Raw genomic sequence first — 15,798 nt, forward strand, 5'->3', positions numbered from 1 at the left:
TAGTTCCCACAGTCATAATGGCCATGAGAGCTAGAGACGAGCTAACCAGAAACTCGCTTGGTTCCGATGGTCATAATGGCTATAAGAGCTAGAGACGAGCTAGCGAGAAGCTTCAAAGCTCCGCTGGTGCATCCTTTGGGGGCCACGCAGGACTGGTGTCTTATGTTAGGTAAGAGAGGAGTTGGTGAGGAGCTTGTGTAGTTCCGTTAGTCTTAATGCCATGATGAGGGGAGGCGACCACGTGTCCCATCTACACGCGAAGCTCGTCAGCATGCTCACTGCCTTCCTTCTGGTGCATCCCTTGGGGGCCACGCAGGACTACCTGGTGTCTTACGTTAGGTGAGTATTCCTATGGCCGATGAATGAGAAGCTTGATACAAGCTAGTGTATTGTGTAGGTAATAGTTTGGCTATAAGGGTCCTCGCCCACGGCGACTTTTTACGAAACGCGTGACAGATTCGCTACTAACGCGCGTTAGTCGCATTTGCAACGCACTACAGAAGTGATGCCAACGCGCTACTAACGCGCTACAGCAGCGCGACTGCATCGCTCCAATAAGTCGCCGTGGGCGAGGGCCCTAAGCCACTCGCTTATCGAGTGGAGCGAGTGCAAAAATCGGCTGGTAGAATAGATCGCCATAATATCTTTGATAGCTCTTGTTGCTACTACAAACTAGTGGGAATAGAGAGACACTATTGAAGTGTCAACAGTCAGCGATAAATTTGTGTCTCTGTTTTATAAACATGAGAAGTAAATGATGCACAAATATTATGTACTGTACATCTTTGTGCTTTTCTTAAGCGATAAAATAGTCCACTCCACGACCAGTAGCTTCAGCATATTTGGTGGGACAAGTGCCTAATCCATGAACTATGATTCCAGGTCCATGATTCCTTCCGTCACCCACGCATCGGTTCAGCAGGTCTTACAGAAGTACAACGACATCTTCCGGCGCAAGACCAAATCATACGGATCCACTAACGAAAACCGCTGGGAGTACGTCATGTTCAATCAAATCAAGCATGAATATTAATTTTAGGATAGCGTTTTTAAGGTGTTAGTGTAAGTTGACTATGTGGGAATAATAAATTTGTAATAAATACTAATTACGTTTTTTATTTGTAAGAAGAAACCAGGTTGTAAAATGTTAGTGCTAAGGCATTAGGGGAATGTAGAAAATCAGTTTCGTAGGGGGTGATCCTAGATCCTTGCTTTGGCAAGAAATGTTAGTAAAAGCACAGAGCAATAATAAGAAAGAAATTACCGTGTGCCAGACTGCTAGCTTATGAGGAGTAGAGTATAAGTATGAGGACTGAACACCACCAAGGGCACCAAGTAACTTATAAAAACAACAACATTTGGTTATTTCATTCATAAAAATAATTATTATTTCCTTGTTGCTTCCAGTCTTTTAAAAAGTAAAAAGTCTGCATGACAGATGTCAAAGTCAGCTGGGCTTGAAACTGTCAATGTCAAAAAAGTTGTTTTGCTGCTGCTGGTTTACCACAGTAGATATTTATCTACTGTGGGTTTACTTTTGTTGAGTTTGATTTGATGACGAAATATATCTTGTTAGAAGAGCCGCTAAGTTTAATTTAGTTTAGTGTTAGAAGTCAAAACTAGTTTATCGGACGCGTGTTTTATAATCATTTTGGTGGTTCGATTGCGTTAAAATGTCGAAATGGTGGAACTTAGTGCTTGGGATAGCTTTGTTTTCTTTGCTATTTCTCGCGATCCCTCTTAATTACAACGCGAAGCGGACTAAAGAGCAAATGAAGCCAATGTTCGATGATTACATTGAGAAGTTCAACAAAAGTTATAAAAACAATCCGGACGAGTACGCGTTGAGATTCGAGCATTTCATGGCGAGTATCAGAAGTGTGTTTATTACTTTATTACGGCAGTTTATCTAATTTATTTTATTGAATAAGCGTTTTTTTATTGTTAGGTTTCAATGAGTGAGATTGATCGTTTGAACTCTGAGACGAGAGGGCCGGATCACCTTCGAGCGCGTTATGGACCAACTAAACTATCAGATATGTCTGCTGCGGAGTACAAAGACCTGCATTTGTCAGATGAAAAACTGACGAAGGCGCCAGCTATGTATGGCAAGGGCTGGGGCACCAGCAATAAAAGGGACAAGTACAGAACAGACAATAGGCATGATTATGACAACATAGATGTTATTATTAGGAAAAGGAGAGCTATATTGCCCATGCAGGTTGATTGGTAAGTGATTATAATTTTCTTAATGATAAAAAGTACTTAATTGTCATAAAAGTTTGTTTTCTACAAGTCAGAAATGTAAAAAAATCTTATAGACTAAAGTCTATTACGTCTTACATAAATGTAAGAATGTGAGCTTGAGTTTTAGATATTTACAACTATAATAGGATAAATTATAATTTATTATTTTCTCTTCCGTAAATTTTTGTCTGCAGTTAGCCACTTACATCCTAGTGTAATAAATAAGTAATTGAAAAATTATTTTATCATCAGGTGGGTGAAATTTTCTATATATTTGTCTTTACTTTAATGAGCTAATATTACTTTTAAAAGTGTTCCTGATATATTTAAAGTTTCGAGAACATTATTTATTGACCACAGTGTACCATTGTAAACTCTGTAATGTATAGGTACATACTTTGTACTCTATTGTCTTCATAGCTGGGCACCGTTAATCAAATAGTTAACTTCGTTAATCGTTAAACCGTTAATAAAAAAATTAACTTCGTTAAACGTTAAAACGTTACATTTAGCAAGATTTAACGCAAGTTAACGTTAATCGTTAATCCGTTAACACATGATAATAAAACAAAAAAGTAATTGTACAAGGTTCAAATAATTTCGAAAGCTTGTATCGCGCACTGAATTTATTCCTCTTTTATGTTTGCGTTACAAGCTTACGAAATTATTTGAACCTTGCATAGTTAGAGTTACAATTATTTTTTTCGTTTTAGTAACAACTGCATTTCAGAATAAAAGCTTGTTTTAAAAAAAAGTATTTTATTATTATAATTTTATTTTACACTTTTTAGTAGTAGACTAAGAGCTAGTGAACGCCAGACCTACGTCATTTTATAAAAGCTGAAAGTTTGTCAGCGTATGCTCCCACTAAAGGATAGAATGTTGGTGAATCATGAATAGTTTGGGTCATCGTGGCTTTAGCAGCTATCCTGAAAAAACTGTCTGGCAAGGAGTTGCAACTGTCAAAACTGTCTGGCTGATGAGGAAACTACTTCTAATTATTGCCCTAATATTTTATATAAAAATCAGCTTTTATGGTATAACGTAAGCCTAACTTTTACGGTGGCTTTTTCTGTATAATATACTTATAGAAAATTTCTATAATTCTACTTACGTTATACCATAAAATCTGATTTTTATGTATAACTAGCGGCCGCCCGCGACTTCGTACGCATGGATCCCGTTTTACCCCCTTCATCTCCTTACGCGGTTTAGATTTTTTCATACAAATGTTTTTTCCCGCTACCTCCCGTTCTCGTGGGAATTTTGCAATATCCTGTTGTAACTAAGCTTTAAGTTTACTAAGGTAACTGCATGCCAAATTTCAAGCGTCTAACTTAAGTGGTTTAGATTTTTCATACAAAAGGATTTTCCCGCTAATTCCCGTTCCCGTGGGAATTCCTAAGTATACAATAACCTGCCCAGGAATATGAAGAATAATTGTACCAAGTTTCGTTAAAATCCGTCTAGTAGTTTTTGTTTCTATAAGGAACATACAGACAGACAGACAAACATTTTACTGATTGCATTTTTGGCATCAGTATCGATCACTAATCACCCCCTGATAGTTATTTTTAAAATATATTTCATGTATAGAATTGACCTCTATAGATTTATTATAAGTACAGATATTTGGGCAATGATTAGAAGTTGTTTCGACATCAGCTACACAGTTTTGACAGTTCCAACTCCTTTCCAGACAGTTTTTTTAGGATAGCTGCCAAAGCAACGATGACCCAAACTTCATAATCCACCAACATTCTAACCTATATTGGGAGCATACGCTGACAAACTTTCAGTTTTAAAAAAATGACGTAGGTCTGGCGTTCACCAGCTCTTAGTCTATAGTATCTCAATCTCAGAGCCTTGGTTTAATTACAATACAGTTTAGCACCAAAGTGCTCGAAAAGACAAATCCAAAGTCGATAGGTTTCCACCGTTTTGTTTAGGAATTCCTATGGCCACCCCTGACTTCATCATCAGTACTCTGGATAGGGCTGCCAGGTCCAAAGACACAAAAGCCGGACTTTGTGCTTCATTTGGCCGGACATTTCACCCTAAAAGCTGGACATGTGAGGGGGGGAGGGGGGTGCAAAGATCACGAGTGAGTACTATCATCATCGGTTGCCCAACCATCCTGATGCGTGCGCTCCATATTATTCTATGGCTCGACTTTCACCTGGCGCGGCAGCCAAATAAAAGGCCTAACAAAAGCCGGACAAGGCAATATTTGACCGGACAAGACCGTAAAAAGCCAAACATGGCGAAAGCCGGACACCTGGCAACCCTACCTGGACTTCATCTAGTACTAAAGTGCTCGAAAAGACAAATCCAACGAACCCAAATTCGATGCGATGCCGCCGTTTCATTTAGGAGTTCCTATGGCCACCTCCTGACTCCATCATCAGACCAGCTTAATGGTACTATAACATTGCATTTTCATCGTACTTACATAAGTAACTATACCAAATTTTAGCTCAATCGGTTGAGAACTGGTCTTAAATTCAGTTGCAAGATTTGTCCCACAGATACTAAAAAGTGAAATATAAAGCTTGTAAATGAATAAAAAATAACATTTTTATATCGTTTCGTTCTGGTTACAAAAACTGTTGTTTTGGGTTCTGGAAGTACTTGTCAGAACGCGTTTTTCTAGTGTTTTTCAGCGTGACTGCTGTATCTTTTTGGTAAATAGTAGGTACTGGATTAACGGACTTAGGATAATTTAACGGAAGTTAACGAGTCCGTTAACATTTTTTAAAGTTAACTTAAAAGTTAATCCGTTAATAGAAATGTTAACTTCGTTAATTAACGATTAACGGATTAACGAGTTAATGCCCAGCTATGATTGTCTTGTAAAAGATCTGAATTTACAATAAAAAAGTGCTATTGACCACACATTTCAATGCACTGTAATAAAAATAAGTCAAATGAATCATGCCCTTGGACGGGACAAGATAAAGTCCTTTCCAATATTTGTGTTATTATTTGCTCGCAAGATAACATATTACATTACTTTGAACACGATATTCAAATGTAATCTTAAACCAGACTATATTAAATTTCATAAAGATTGATACATACAGTACCTATTCTCTTCTTGCCTTATTTAACATACATACCTTGATCAGGCTTTAAAATAAAGAAAGAAACTAAGGAAAGGAATAATACCCGTATACAAACGATGATTGCTTGAGTGAAGCAGACAATCGAATACTCAGCGTTGCATAGAGGTCTGTGATTGGTTTCTGTGTCACCCTGTGCGTCCATGCGAATTGTGAGATCTCATAGTAATGTTCGTAAATACAGGCGTAAAAATATCATACAAGTAATTGCTCAGAAAAGTATTTGAATTAATAACAACTCATCAGTGCCGTAACTAGCCTTTTATGCGCCCGGTGCGAGAAATATAAAAAAATGTAACCTTTTTGAATAAAAAGTAACCTTCTACGGGGGGGGGGGGGGTGTAAGATTGTTCATGGATGGAAAATGAATACAATTGATCATCAATCATTTACCTAAATTCGAAATTTTGACCATTCCATGAAGACCGAAGAGTGACCGGTCATATAAAAACGTTTCATGGATTTGCGTTTCACTATCGAAAAACATCGGCTAAAATTAATTTTTTATAACAAATAATAAATCAAATTCATGTTTAAATGCAGTTTATGACATAATTTTTAAATTGTCACTATTAATATTTTTTACTGAAGAACCTGTAAAAGTTAATTCTACAATTTCTGAAAAATCACCTAAAAGTAACCTTTTCATTAGTGTAACCGTGTAACCTAAAAGTAACCAATGCAGTTCAAAAGTAACCTAAAAGGTTACAAAAGTAACCTTCTGCCAACACTGCGGCTATCTGAATGCGTGATTCTCGATGTATCAGGGAATTCCCGAACATTGGGTGGGACGGCGCGGCAGAATGGAACGTTTGTGAATCGTTTAGTTTTGTAAGTCATCCTTTTCACTCTTGTCGAACGATGAATTTTCTATCTATCTCTCGCACGCTAGTGCGTCAGTAACGCCGCACGTAGTTAATGAATAAAATCAAAGATAAAGGGAGGACCAATGAATGTGGCTGACAGCAATGACAGCGTAACGTGAACTATATGTACCTACATCTCCTCAGCTAGATTGACAGATTTGCTTAGAACTTCTAAGTTAGAAGTGGCGCCCTCCAAATGAATATAGACAGAAATTGTCTCATAGTTACGGTATAGGTACTTTTGTTTGTGTATGTATAGCCTGACCAGGAACATAAAAACCCTCGCCATGTTGCGGAAAACTAATGGTACTAATTTCTTTTAATGGCAACAGTAACTGAAAACTTCATTGACATGTCACCTTGCATGTCAGTCTATTGCTGTCAAAGTGTAAACAAACTTTATTTTAAATGTGCGCAATTGATTTTGTGAATTAAATTGCTAAAATATTTTTATAGTCGTGAAAGAAAAGTGGTTCACAATGTGTTAAAGTATTTTTCGAAGAGAAATACTAAGGGTTCGGACAATATTTTCATTGAATAATGTTTCCGACAAAGGTTGTCAAATTGACTGACATGTTTATCGTATAGTACAGTCCACTATGAAAATTAGCTGTGGTTTGTTTCAACTACCTATTTTAAAGTTTTTTGTCACTTTCCAAGTGTTGAATTTTATGGAATTGGGAAAGAAGTACCGAGTTTGAAGCGTTCATGAGCACACATTGCAGTTGAATATTCAAGTTCTGAATTTGATTATTGACGAATAATAAAATAAATCCTACTAACTCGATTGATGGTTTCATTTAATTTATTTAAACCAGGTTACCTATAATAATATTTTTCGTTAATTTATGAAAATATCAAATTAGCCCGTAATCCAGAATCATGATACATAAAGTTAGCCTATTAATTTAACACAGGTACGACTGTACTCAGTGTTGCACTATCAAATGCAATTGACGCGCCTCTATGCCAGGGTTTTTATGTTCCTGGTCAGGCTATAATATTGCGAGCAAGACAAGGTGGATTTATATTTGTCTGGTGTGTCGTGACGTGACGCGTCAGAACTGTATCGGTTCCATACATAAGCCATCACAACACAACACGTTACGCACTAGTTTGAACGTTACCATCCTACTAATATTATAAACGCGAAAGTTTGTATGGATGATGGATGGATGTTTGTTACTCTTTCACGCAAAAACTACTGAATGGATTTTAATGAAACTTTACAATAGTATAGCTTATACATCAGAATAACACATAGGCTACAATTTATAAACATATTGTTCGAAATACTAATCCTGCGCAGACGAAGTCGCGGGCACCAGCTAGTACTAAATGTATGAAACCGATACCGTTCTGACGCGTCACGTCACGACACATCAGACAAATATAAAACCACCTTTACAAGTGTTGTTGTTTCAAGATCGCTTGAAAAATGCCATATAGATATAGATAGTACAGAGGGCGCGTCTACACCATATTCGCAATAAAACAAAATGTACCTACTAACTACCATGCATGAAACAAAACTAGATACTGGTCTGGTCATTTCTGCGCCCCTCCAGGGTCTGCGCCCTGTGCCTGGGCACCGCTGGCACCGCCCTAGTTACGGCACTGCAACTCATTGATTAATAGTATAATTTTATTGTTATTCATTTATTTGATGAGTTCTGCCATTAAACTGTTCTAAGATATTAACCATTGCATAATATCATGTAATTTTAAATGAAAGACACAATACAGTCGTAGTCAGTAAGACAAGTTTCACTAAAGAAAAGATTCTTCAATTAATTTTGAACTATTTATTGAGGAAAAACTAAAGGTTGTGGGCACAATTTTTTTAAGTTTAAAAAAAATGGCATTATTATTAGCTGTTTTTTTTCTCTCCTATAAAATAAAAACGACTTTTAACTTATAAATTGTCAAATTTGAATTATTATAATTTATTTACCTACAGAAAAAATTACAGAGATAAATAAGTCGATTAAAATAAGAGCAAGAATTTTGTAAAAACTTAATCTATTAATAGACAGACAGAAGGCACTTAAAATTTTGTCAGTGTGTATTCATTATCAAATCAAGGTGATTAAACCAATAACTGGTTCTCAAACAAGTTTTGGGAAGTTTATAGAGTTGTTTCTTGGAGTCATCTTGTATGATGGTGGTAATTTTTAACATATTTGTATGCTATCAATATCTTTTAGTCACATTTTTACTCTCACATTGCATTTCAGCATATTATTATATGTAGGTATATGCTTCGATTTACATCTACATATAAATATTATAAATGCGAAAGTAACTCCGTCTGTCTTGCTTTCACACCCAAACCACTGAAGCGATTTTGATGAAATTTGGCATAGAGATAGTTTGAGTCTAGGGAAAGGACATAGGATAGTTTTTATCCCGGTTTTTGAAACAGGGACGCGCGCGATAGTTTTTCTGTGAGCCGCGGGCGGAAAGGTTTATAAAATACATAGAAAGAAAGTAGGAATTACTTGGATGGTTTAAAAGCTCTTAAGTTTGTTAATAAACGGTCATATACCTCAGGGTGACCTATTTATGTAAATGAAAATGTCCAGCTAATGTTCTAACAGGTTCCAGTCGTAAATTAAATGATTTTATTTATAGTTAAAAAACTATTTATTGCATCTAGTTAACTCATGAATACCTAATACACTATGTTTATAGATCTCTAATGTAAATTAGTTTGCGATCGTTATTTCGCCTACATTCACTTACGCAAAGCATAATTTAAGTAATTTAAGTCATAATAATGATTGAGGGCCTCTAGAAAATGTATGATAGATTCAATTTCGTAATCGCTATAAGCTATGATGAGTGACGAAAGTGTATTGTCCACTACATAGATAGCGGCACGTCTTCTAGCTAGGTGACAGTGCTGTCTTCTCATCAGAAGTCCTGGATCTGTCAATAGGCCGTATAGGCCGCGGCCTACGGGCGGCAGATTTCAGATGACGCTTACTCGATTTCAGAACATAAAAGTTAAATAAAGATTCAACCCCACCATAGCATACGGGCGGCAAAACTGTAAATCCGCCACTGCTCATTAGGGTTTCCTAGATAACTTACGGAGACCGATGCAAGTGGAGTAGCTCCATCGGCCTATGTCCTTCTGGTTCGTTACTGTCTTGTAAAAGAGAGAGAAATTTTAGCTGCCGAAAACGAAGGAGCCATTTTAGAAATCATTCGTTCGTTCGTTTCAGCCGAAAGACGTCCACTGCTGGACAAAGGCCTCCCCCAAGGATTTCCACAACATAAAGGATTAGAAAATATAATTAATTTCCCTTTTCTATGATGTCGTCTCGTTGAGAAATCGCTGGACAAATAAATTGCTAGTGTGACAAATCAATTGAATATTTTCAGGCGGACAAAAGGCGTGATCGGTCCTATAAGGAACCAGGGACTCTGCGGCGCGTGTTGGGCCTTCAGCACCATTGGCACTATGGAATCCATGGCTGCCATCACCACTGGGAAGCTGCAGCCTTTGAGTGTCCAGGTAAATATTGGTAAATATAAAATCGAAAGACTGCACCGCCTGATACGTGTCTGTGTTGTACACAGTAAATGGGTTAAGATTTTATACAACTTTTATAATTTTAGGTAACAAAAACACCAGTGTACACCTGCATGAGTGTATTGTAGTTATTTGGTAGTTACTTTGTTAAAATCGGAGCTTTGCGTTATGCATAAAGGTATAATAATTAACATAAGACAATGAAATTAGCTAAGAAGTTACTTTTTTAAGTTTAATCTTAACAAAATCTATCATTGAAATCACAGATTTTTACAATCCAACGATATGCTCTGTACCGTAAAATAATAGCTGTAATACATTGTTAAACCTATTGTAAATTGTGTTTTATGTTTTTGTCATGAAACCGTTTTAATATCCTCCTAAGTGATTCTTAAGGTTCATGCTCAGCACTGCCCATTTATTGTCCCAAAGCGTAGTGGTATGGTAGGGTTAAAGTCACTGGGTGTGTTCGTTCGTTCGTTCGTTTCAGCCGAAAGACGTCCACTGCTGGGCCTCCCCCAAGGATTTACACTGGGTGTGTAAAAGCGCTTTTTTTATGCTAGACAAGGCAGGTATTTGACCGCAATCGCACCTGGTGTTAAGTGAGATGCAGTCTAGGATGGTACATATCTGCCCTGTAAGTGCCTATTCACTCTCGCCTTGAAAACGCCCGGATTATAGTGTTCAGGAAATACAGCAGCAGGCAGCGAATTCCAGCGAATTTAAAAGCCTACTTGTAAAAAGTTTATGAATTATAAGTATCTTTTATAAATCCCGTTTCCAGGAAGTGATCGACTGCGCCTCGCTAGGCAACGCAGGTTGCGCGGGAGGCGACATCTGCCTCCTGTTGGACTGGCTGACTCTGACCAAGACGCCGGTCGTGAGGGACTCAGAGTACCCGCTTATGCTCATGAATGGAGTCTGCAAGGCCAAGAAGAACGCTACTGGAGTGCGGGTGTCTACGTTCACTTGTGATGAGTAAGTTCTTTCTGTCTCAGTTATGCGCTAGCTAAAGTACGGCAGCGATACAAAAGGTCGATACGACTGTCGAGTTGACAATATATTCTCTTCCCATCTTGTGTATTTGTCGTAATGTCTCGTTCTCCCGCCAAACTATGTCAACGTCAGACTGGTTCACCCATGACATTGGGTTTGTTTACATTTGGTATCGCTTCTCGTTGGCCGTACTTTAGACCCATACTTTAGGCGCGAGAGGGGTGATATTATTACGTGACAGAGCAGTCTAAAGCACGTTTGAAGTTTCGCTGACGTTTGTCGTCACAAAAACACCCTCTGACTGACCCAGTTATGCGGTAGACTAGTGACAATTTCTCCTGTTGGACTGGCTGACTCTGACCAAGACGCCGGTCGTGAGGGACTCGGAGTACCCTCTTATGCTCATGAATGGAGTCTGCAAGGCCAAGAAGAACGCTACTGGAGTGAGGGTGTCTACGTTCACTTGTGACGAGTAAGTTCTTTCTGACTCAGTTATGCGCTAGCTAAAGTACGGCAGCGATACAAAAGGTCGATACGACTGTCGAGTTGACAATATATTCTGTCTCTTCCCATCTTGTGTATTTGTCGTAATGTCTCGTTCTCCCGCCAAAATATGTCAAAGTCAGACTGGTTCACCCATGACATTGGGTTTGTTTACATTTGGTATCGCTTCTCGTTGGCCGTACCTACTTTAGACCTATACTTTAGGCGGGAGGGGTGATATTATGACGTGACAGAGCAGTCTAAAGCACGTTTGAGGTTTTGTCGTCACAAAAACACCATCTGACTGACCCAGTTATGCGCTAGACGAGTGACAATTTCTCCTGCTGGACTGGCTGACTCTGACCCGTATCAGCTCGGAATGACAACTTCTCAAAATGACAACCGGGGCGCAAAATGTCCACTTCTCGAAATGACAACTTCTTAAAATGTCAACTTCGCTAAAAGACAACTTCTCGTAATGTCTATTTCTCACAATGACAAATTCGCATTTGGTCAACTTCACATAATGACAACTCTAGAAGAACTAGAACTCTAGAATGAAAATAAAATATCAACAAGTAGTTGACATTATGCGAAGTAGACCAAATGCGAATTTGTCATTGTGAGAAATAGACATTATGAGAAGTTGTCTTTTAGCGAAGTTGACATTTTAAGAAGTTGTCATTTCGAGAAGTGAACATTTTGCGCCCCGGTTGTCATTTTGAGAAGTTGTCATTCCGAGCTGAAACACTCTGACCAAGACGCCGGTCGTGCGAGACTCGGAGTACCCTCTTATGCTCATGAATGGAGTCTGCAAGGCCAAGAAGAACGCTACCGGAGTGAGGGTGTCTACGTTCACTTGTGACGAGTAAGTTCTTTTAAGAGTATACATTACTGGTCTAGCGTTAAACTGTCTCAGTGCCTAAGGTATAAGAGCGGCACGTGACAGAGCATACAAGTCTGAAGCACATCTGAAGTTTCTCCACAGTAAATACAAATGAGTAGGTTATCTTCATGGAAACGCACCGAGCGCGGTTTGTATGTGAGCGCGCCAATACGTATGCGGCGCGCACGCACACACTGACAAAATTCCGCGCAACTCCCCGCTAATCCACGCTAAACAAACCGCGCTCGGTGCGTTTCTATGAAGATAACCTACTCATTTGTATTTACTCTGGTTTCGCTGACGTTTGTCGTCACAAAAACACCCTCTGACTGGCCCAGTTATGCGCTAGACTAGAGGTAACTTCTGTTGGACTGGCTGACTCTGACCAAGACGCCGGTCGTGAGGGACTCGGAGTACCCTCTCATGCTCCTGAACGGAGTCTGCAAGGCCAAGAAGAATGCTCTGTGACACTTCTGTTGGACTGGCTGACTCTGACCAAGACACCAGTGGCGCGAGATACAGAGTACCCGCTTATGCTCATAAACGGAGTCTGCAAGGCGAAGAAAAACGCCACCAGAGTGAGGGTGTCTACGTTCATTTGTGAGGAGTTGCAAGATTTGTCCCACACATACTAACAAGTGAAGTCAATATAAAGCTTGTAAAAAAGTCTTTGTCACGCGTGCGTCCCTCTATGAAAACACAATTCTTGACTGTACAAAAGCATAAGACACAATAAAGAGTTCTCATATCGCTAACATGAGAAGTGATTTTCATAGCATACATTTGCACCTCTTTCAAGTTTTATTTTTGTCACAAAAAGAAACCTAAGTGCTCATTGGTTTAGGCACAGCATAATACGCTTGGAAGCCAGTAAGTCGTGGGTTCTCACATAAGGCAGTCCATTTTTTAAGTCTTTAAATTAGTTTGAGATAATTTTAGCATCTTAAATGGGAAACTTCTAATAAGTGATGGTATGCCTTGTCCTGGATGCGGACAGCGCAGGACCGATCGAGTTGAAAATCCTTGAGGGACCTTTGTCCAGCAGTGGACGTCATTTGACTGAAACGAGCGTTGTCTTGTCCACAGTTTCGTGGGAGCCGAGCAGAAGATCTTAGAGGCGCTGGCGACCCATGGGCCGGTGGCGGTGGCTGTGAACGCATTGTCCTGGCAAAACTACCTGGATGGCGTCATACAGTACCACTGCAGGTAATGTATCTTCAACAGTGTTTAGATAATGCCATCCACGAAGATGCGTCCCACCAATTTTTGGTCGAGGGCAGCGCGGGTTGCGGGGAGTTTGATCCGAGCGTCAGTCGCGACATTATTGTAGTGTGCGTGCGCCCTCATGGATAATTAGCGTGTACCGATAACACTTAGCGGAAGCATGCATACTTACATAATGCATAGTCTGGTCCGTGAGCACGTAGAATTTTGTCCAATGACCCCTAGCTACCCATCCTTATCGCTCGCGCGTAATTATGTTGCTATCGCGCTCGCACACTCACTGTGGGTGCCAGTCGCGACAGCAATATAATAACGCGCGAGCGATAAGGATGGGTAGCTAGGGGTCATTGGATAAAATTCTATGTGCTCACGGACCGGGCTTAGGCATGGAACATTTCATGAATAGCAGGTGAAAAATCATATGAAATTAATTTCATCCATCACAAGTATCAAATTCGTATCACACTCCAGTAAGGAGTGTATGATATACATACACATACATGAGTGTATGATCAGAGGTTCTGTCGTGCAATCGTTTGTCGAGCCTAAGTAATGTCGCGCTATCGTTCGTCGAGCTGATGTGCAGTCGCGCCATTCATTGTCGGCATAACGTACTGTCGCCACTACGCTTGTAGCACCTTTGTTTGTCGCAACTATGATATACACTCAGAAAAAAGACTAATCTAATACAATACTTTATTCTGTTCTTTTCAGTGGAGACCCAGCAGACCTGAACCATGCAGTACAATTGGTCGGTTACGACTTATCAGCGGATATCCCTTACTACATCGCCAAGAACTCCTGGGGCTCAGACTTTGGATTAGGCGGGTATCTACACTTGGCCATCGGCAGCAATATCTGCGGGCTCGCGAATGAGGTTGCCACAGTCAACGTTGTTTGAGTGTTGCTAGTCAAAAAAATACAAAATAGTCGATATAGGGTAACACCACCAATCAATTGATATCTATATATATAAAAGAAAGTCGTGTTAGTTACTCCACTTATAACTCAAGAACGGCTGAACCGATTTAGCTGAAAATTGTCAGGGAGGTAGTTTAGAGCCAGGAGAAGGACATAGGATACTTTTTATCCCGTTCGAAATTAAAAAAAAAAGTCTGCTTATTTATTGCCATTAAGGCGGAACAAAGTTCGCCGGGTCAGCTAGTCTATATATATAAAAGAAAGTCGTGTTAGTTACTCCACTTATAACTCAAGAACGGCTGAACCGATTTAGCTGAAAATTGTCAGGGAGGTAGTTTAGAGCCAGGAGAAGGACATAGGATACTTTTTATCCCGTTCGAAATTAAAAAAAAAAGTCTGCTTATTTATTGCCATTAAGGCGGAACAAAGTTCGCCGGGTCAGCTAGTACTTTATAAAACAGTCAAAACGAGACTCCGAGAGATATTTTTAGATTTTACGTGAGTTTCGTTTGACAGCTCGTGGTTGTTGCCTTGTTGCTCTATTCCGAAGAAAAATAACTTTATGGTATAATAGCCTTATTTATTCCACGTTTTTTGTGTGTGTAGTTTATAACTTCACGATGCAGCTGACTGTTTATAATAATGTTGTTATTGGCTATAATAGCATATTGAAAAACAATTTATATCTCTCGTCTCGAATTTAAATGTTTTTGTAAAAGCAATAAGTTTTATGAGTGTCATAAAGTTGTTAACAATAAGTACAATTAATAAGTGCCTTAGTGCAGAATGTATGTATGAGGGTTGAATTCACGAGTTGAGGCCACTGGACCTTACTCGACAATGGCGCCAAGCCACCAACCTACCGGGCTTAGGATGCGTACAGTGATAATATCTTATCTATTATTTTAGACGACAAAATGTATGTGCTTATCACATAACACATAAAATTGATATAAGTTTATCGTGGCGTGCATCTAAGGTCGACGCCGGGCCAGGATACGCGCCGTGATAAATTCTTATAGATGAAAATCTTATCGATTATTTTAGACGACAAAATGTATTAGCTTATCACATAAAATCGATAAACGTTTATCGTGGCGCGCATCTAAGGCCGGACGCCGTTATAAACTTATCGCTGATTTTAGTTGTCAAAATGTATGCCCTGATAAAAGTTTATCGTGGCGCGCAACCTAGGTCTACTGGTGGGTGCAAATACGATAGTTTTACCGTTTCAGCGCTCACCAATTGGCGCCACTATCTTTGCCACAAGCAAGTGACAGATACTAACTCGCCAGTGGCGCCAACTGGTACTGGTGAACACAATAAGGAAACCGTCAATATATGAGTGTCATGTATCATAAACAGGGTATATTTTCAAGTGTAGGGTTTTTGAATATACGTTTTATAGCACTTTTAACTATCTCTCTCTTTTGTAGAAATAGACTAATTATTAAAATACTTAAAAATGCATCCATATTTATAAAAATAATATCACTTTGTTCTTGCCCCTAG

At 39.2% G+C, this 15,798-nt stretch overlaps 1 protein-coding gene across 1 annotated transcript; it reads left to right on the forward strand.

The window, feature by feature from the left end:
• Window positions 1-1,535: 1,535 nt before the first annotated feature.
• On the forward strand, window positions 1,536-14,323 carry LOC135081105 (cathepsin O-like). The gene is made up of 6 exons (XM_063975845.1): window positions 1,536-1,865; window positions 1,949-2,229; window positions 9,626-9,758; window positions 10,561-10,754; window positions 13,228-13,347; window positions 14,080-14,323. Exons 1-6 carry the CDS (start codon window positions 1,674-1,676, stop codon window positions 14,264-14,266), a joined length of 1,107 nt encoding a protein of 368 aa, XP_063831915.1. The 5' UTR covers window positions 1,536-1,673; the 3' UTR covers window positions 14,267-14,323.
• Window positions 14,324-15,798: the final 1,475 nt, after the last annotated feature.

The sequence above is a fragment of the Ostrinia nubilalis genome, chromosome 19 (genome assembly GCF_963855985.1).
Source record: "Ostrinia nubilalis chromosome 19, ilOstNubi1.1, whole genome shotgun sequence".
NCBI classification, from domain to species: domain Eukaryota; kingdom Metazoa; phylum Arthropoda; class Insecta; order Lepidoptera; family Crambidae; genus Ostrinia; species Ostrinia nubilalis.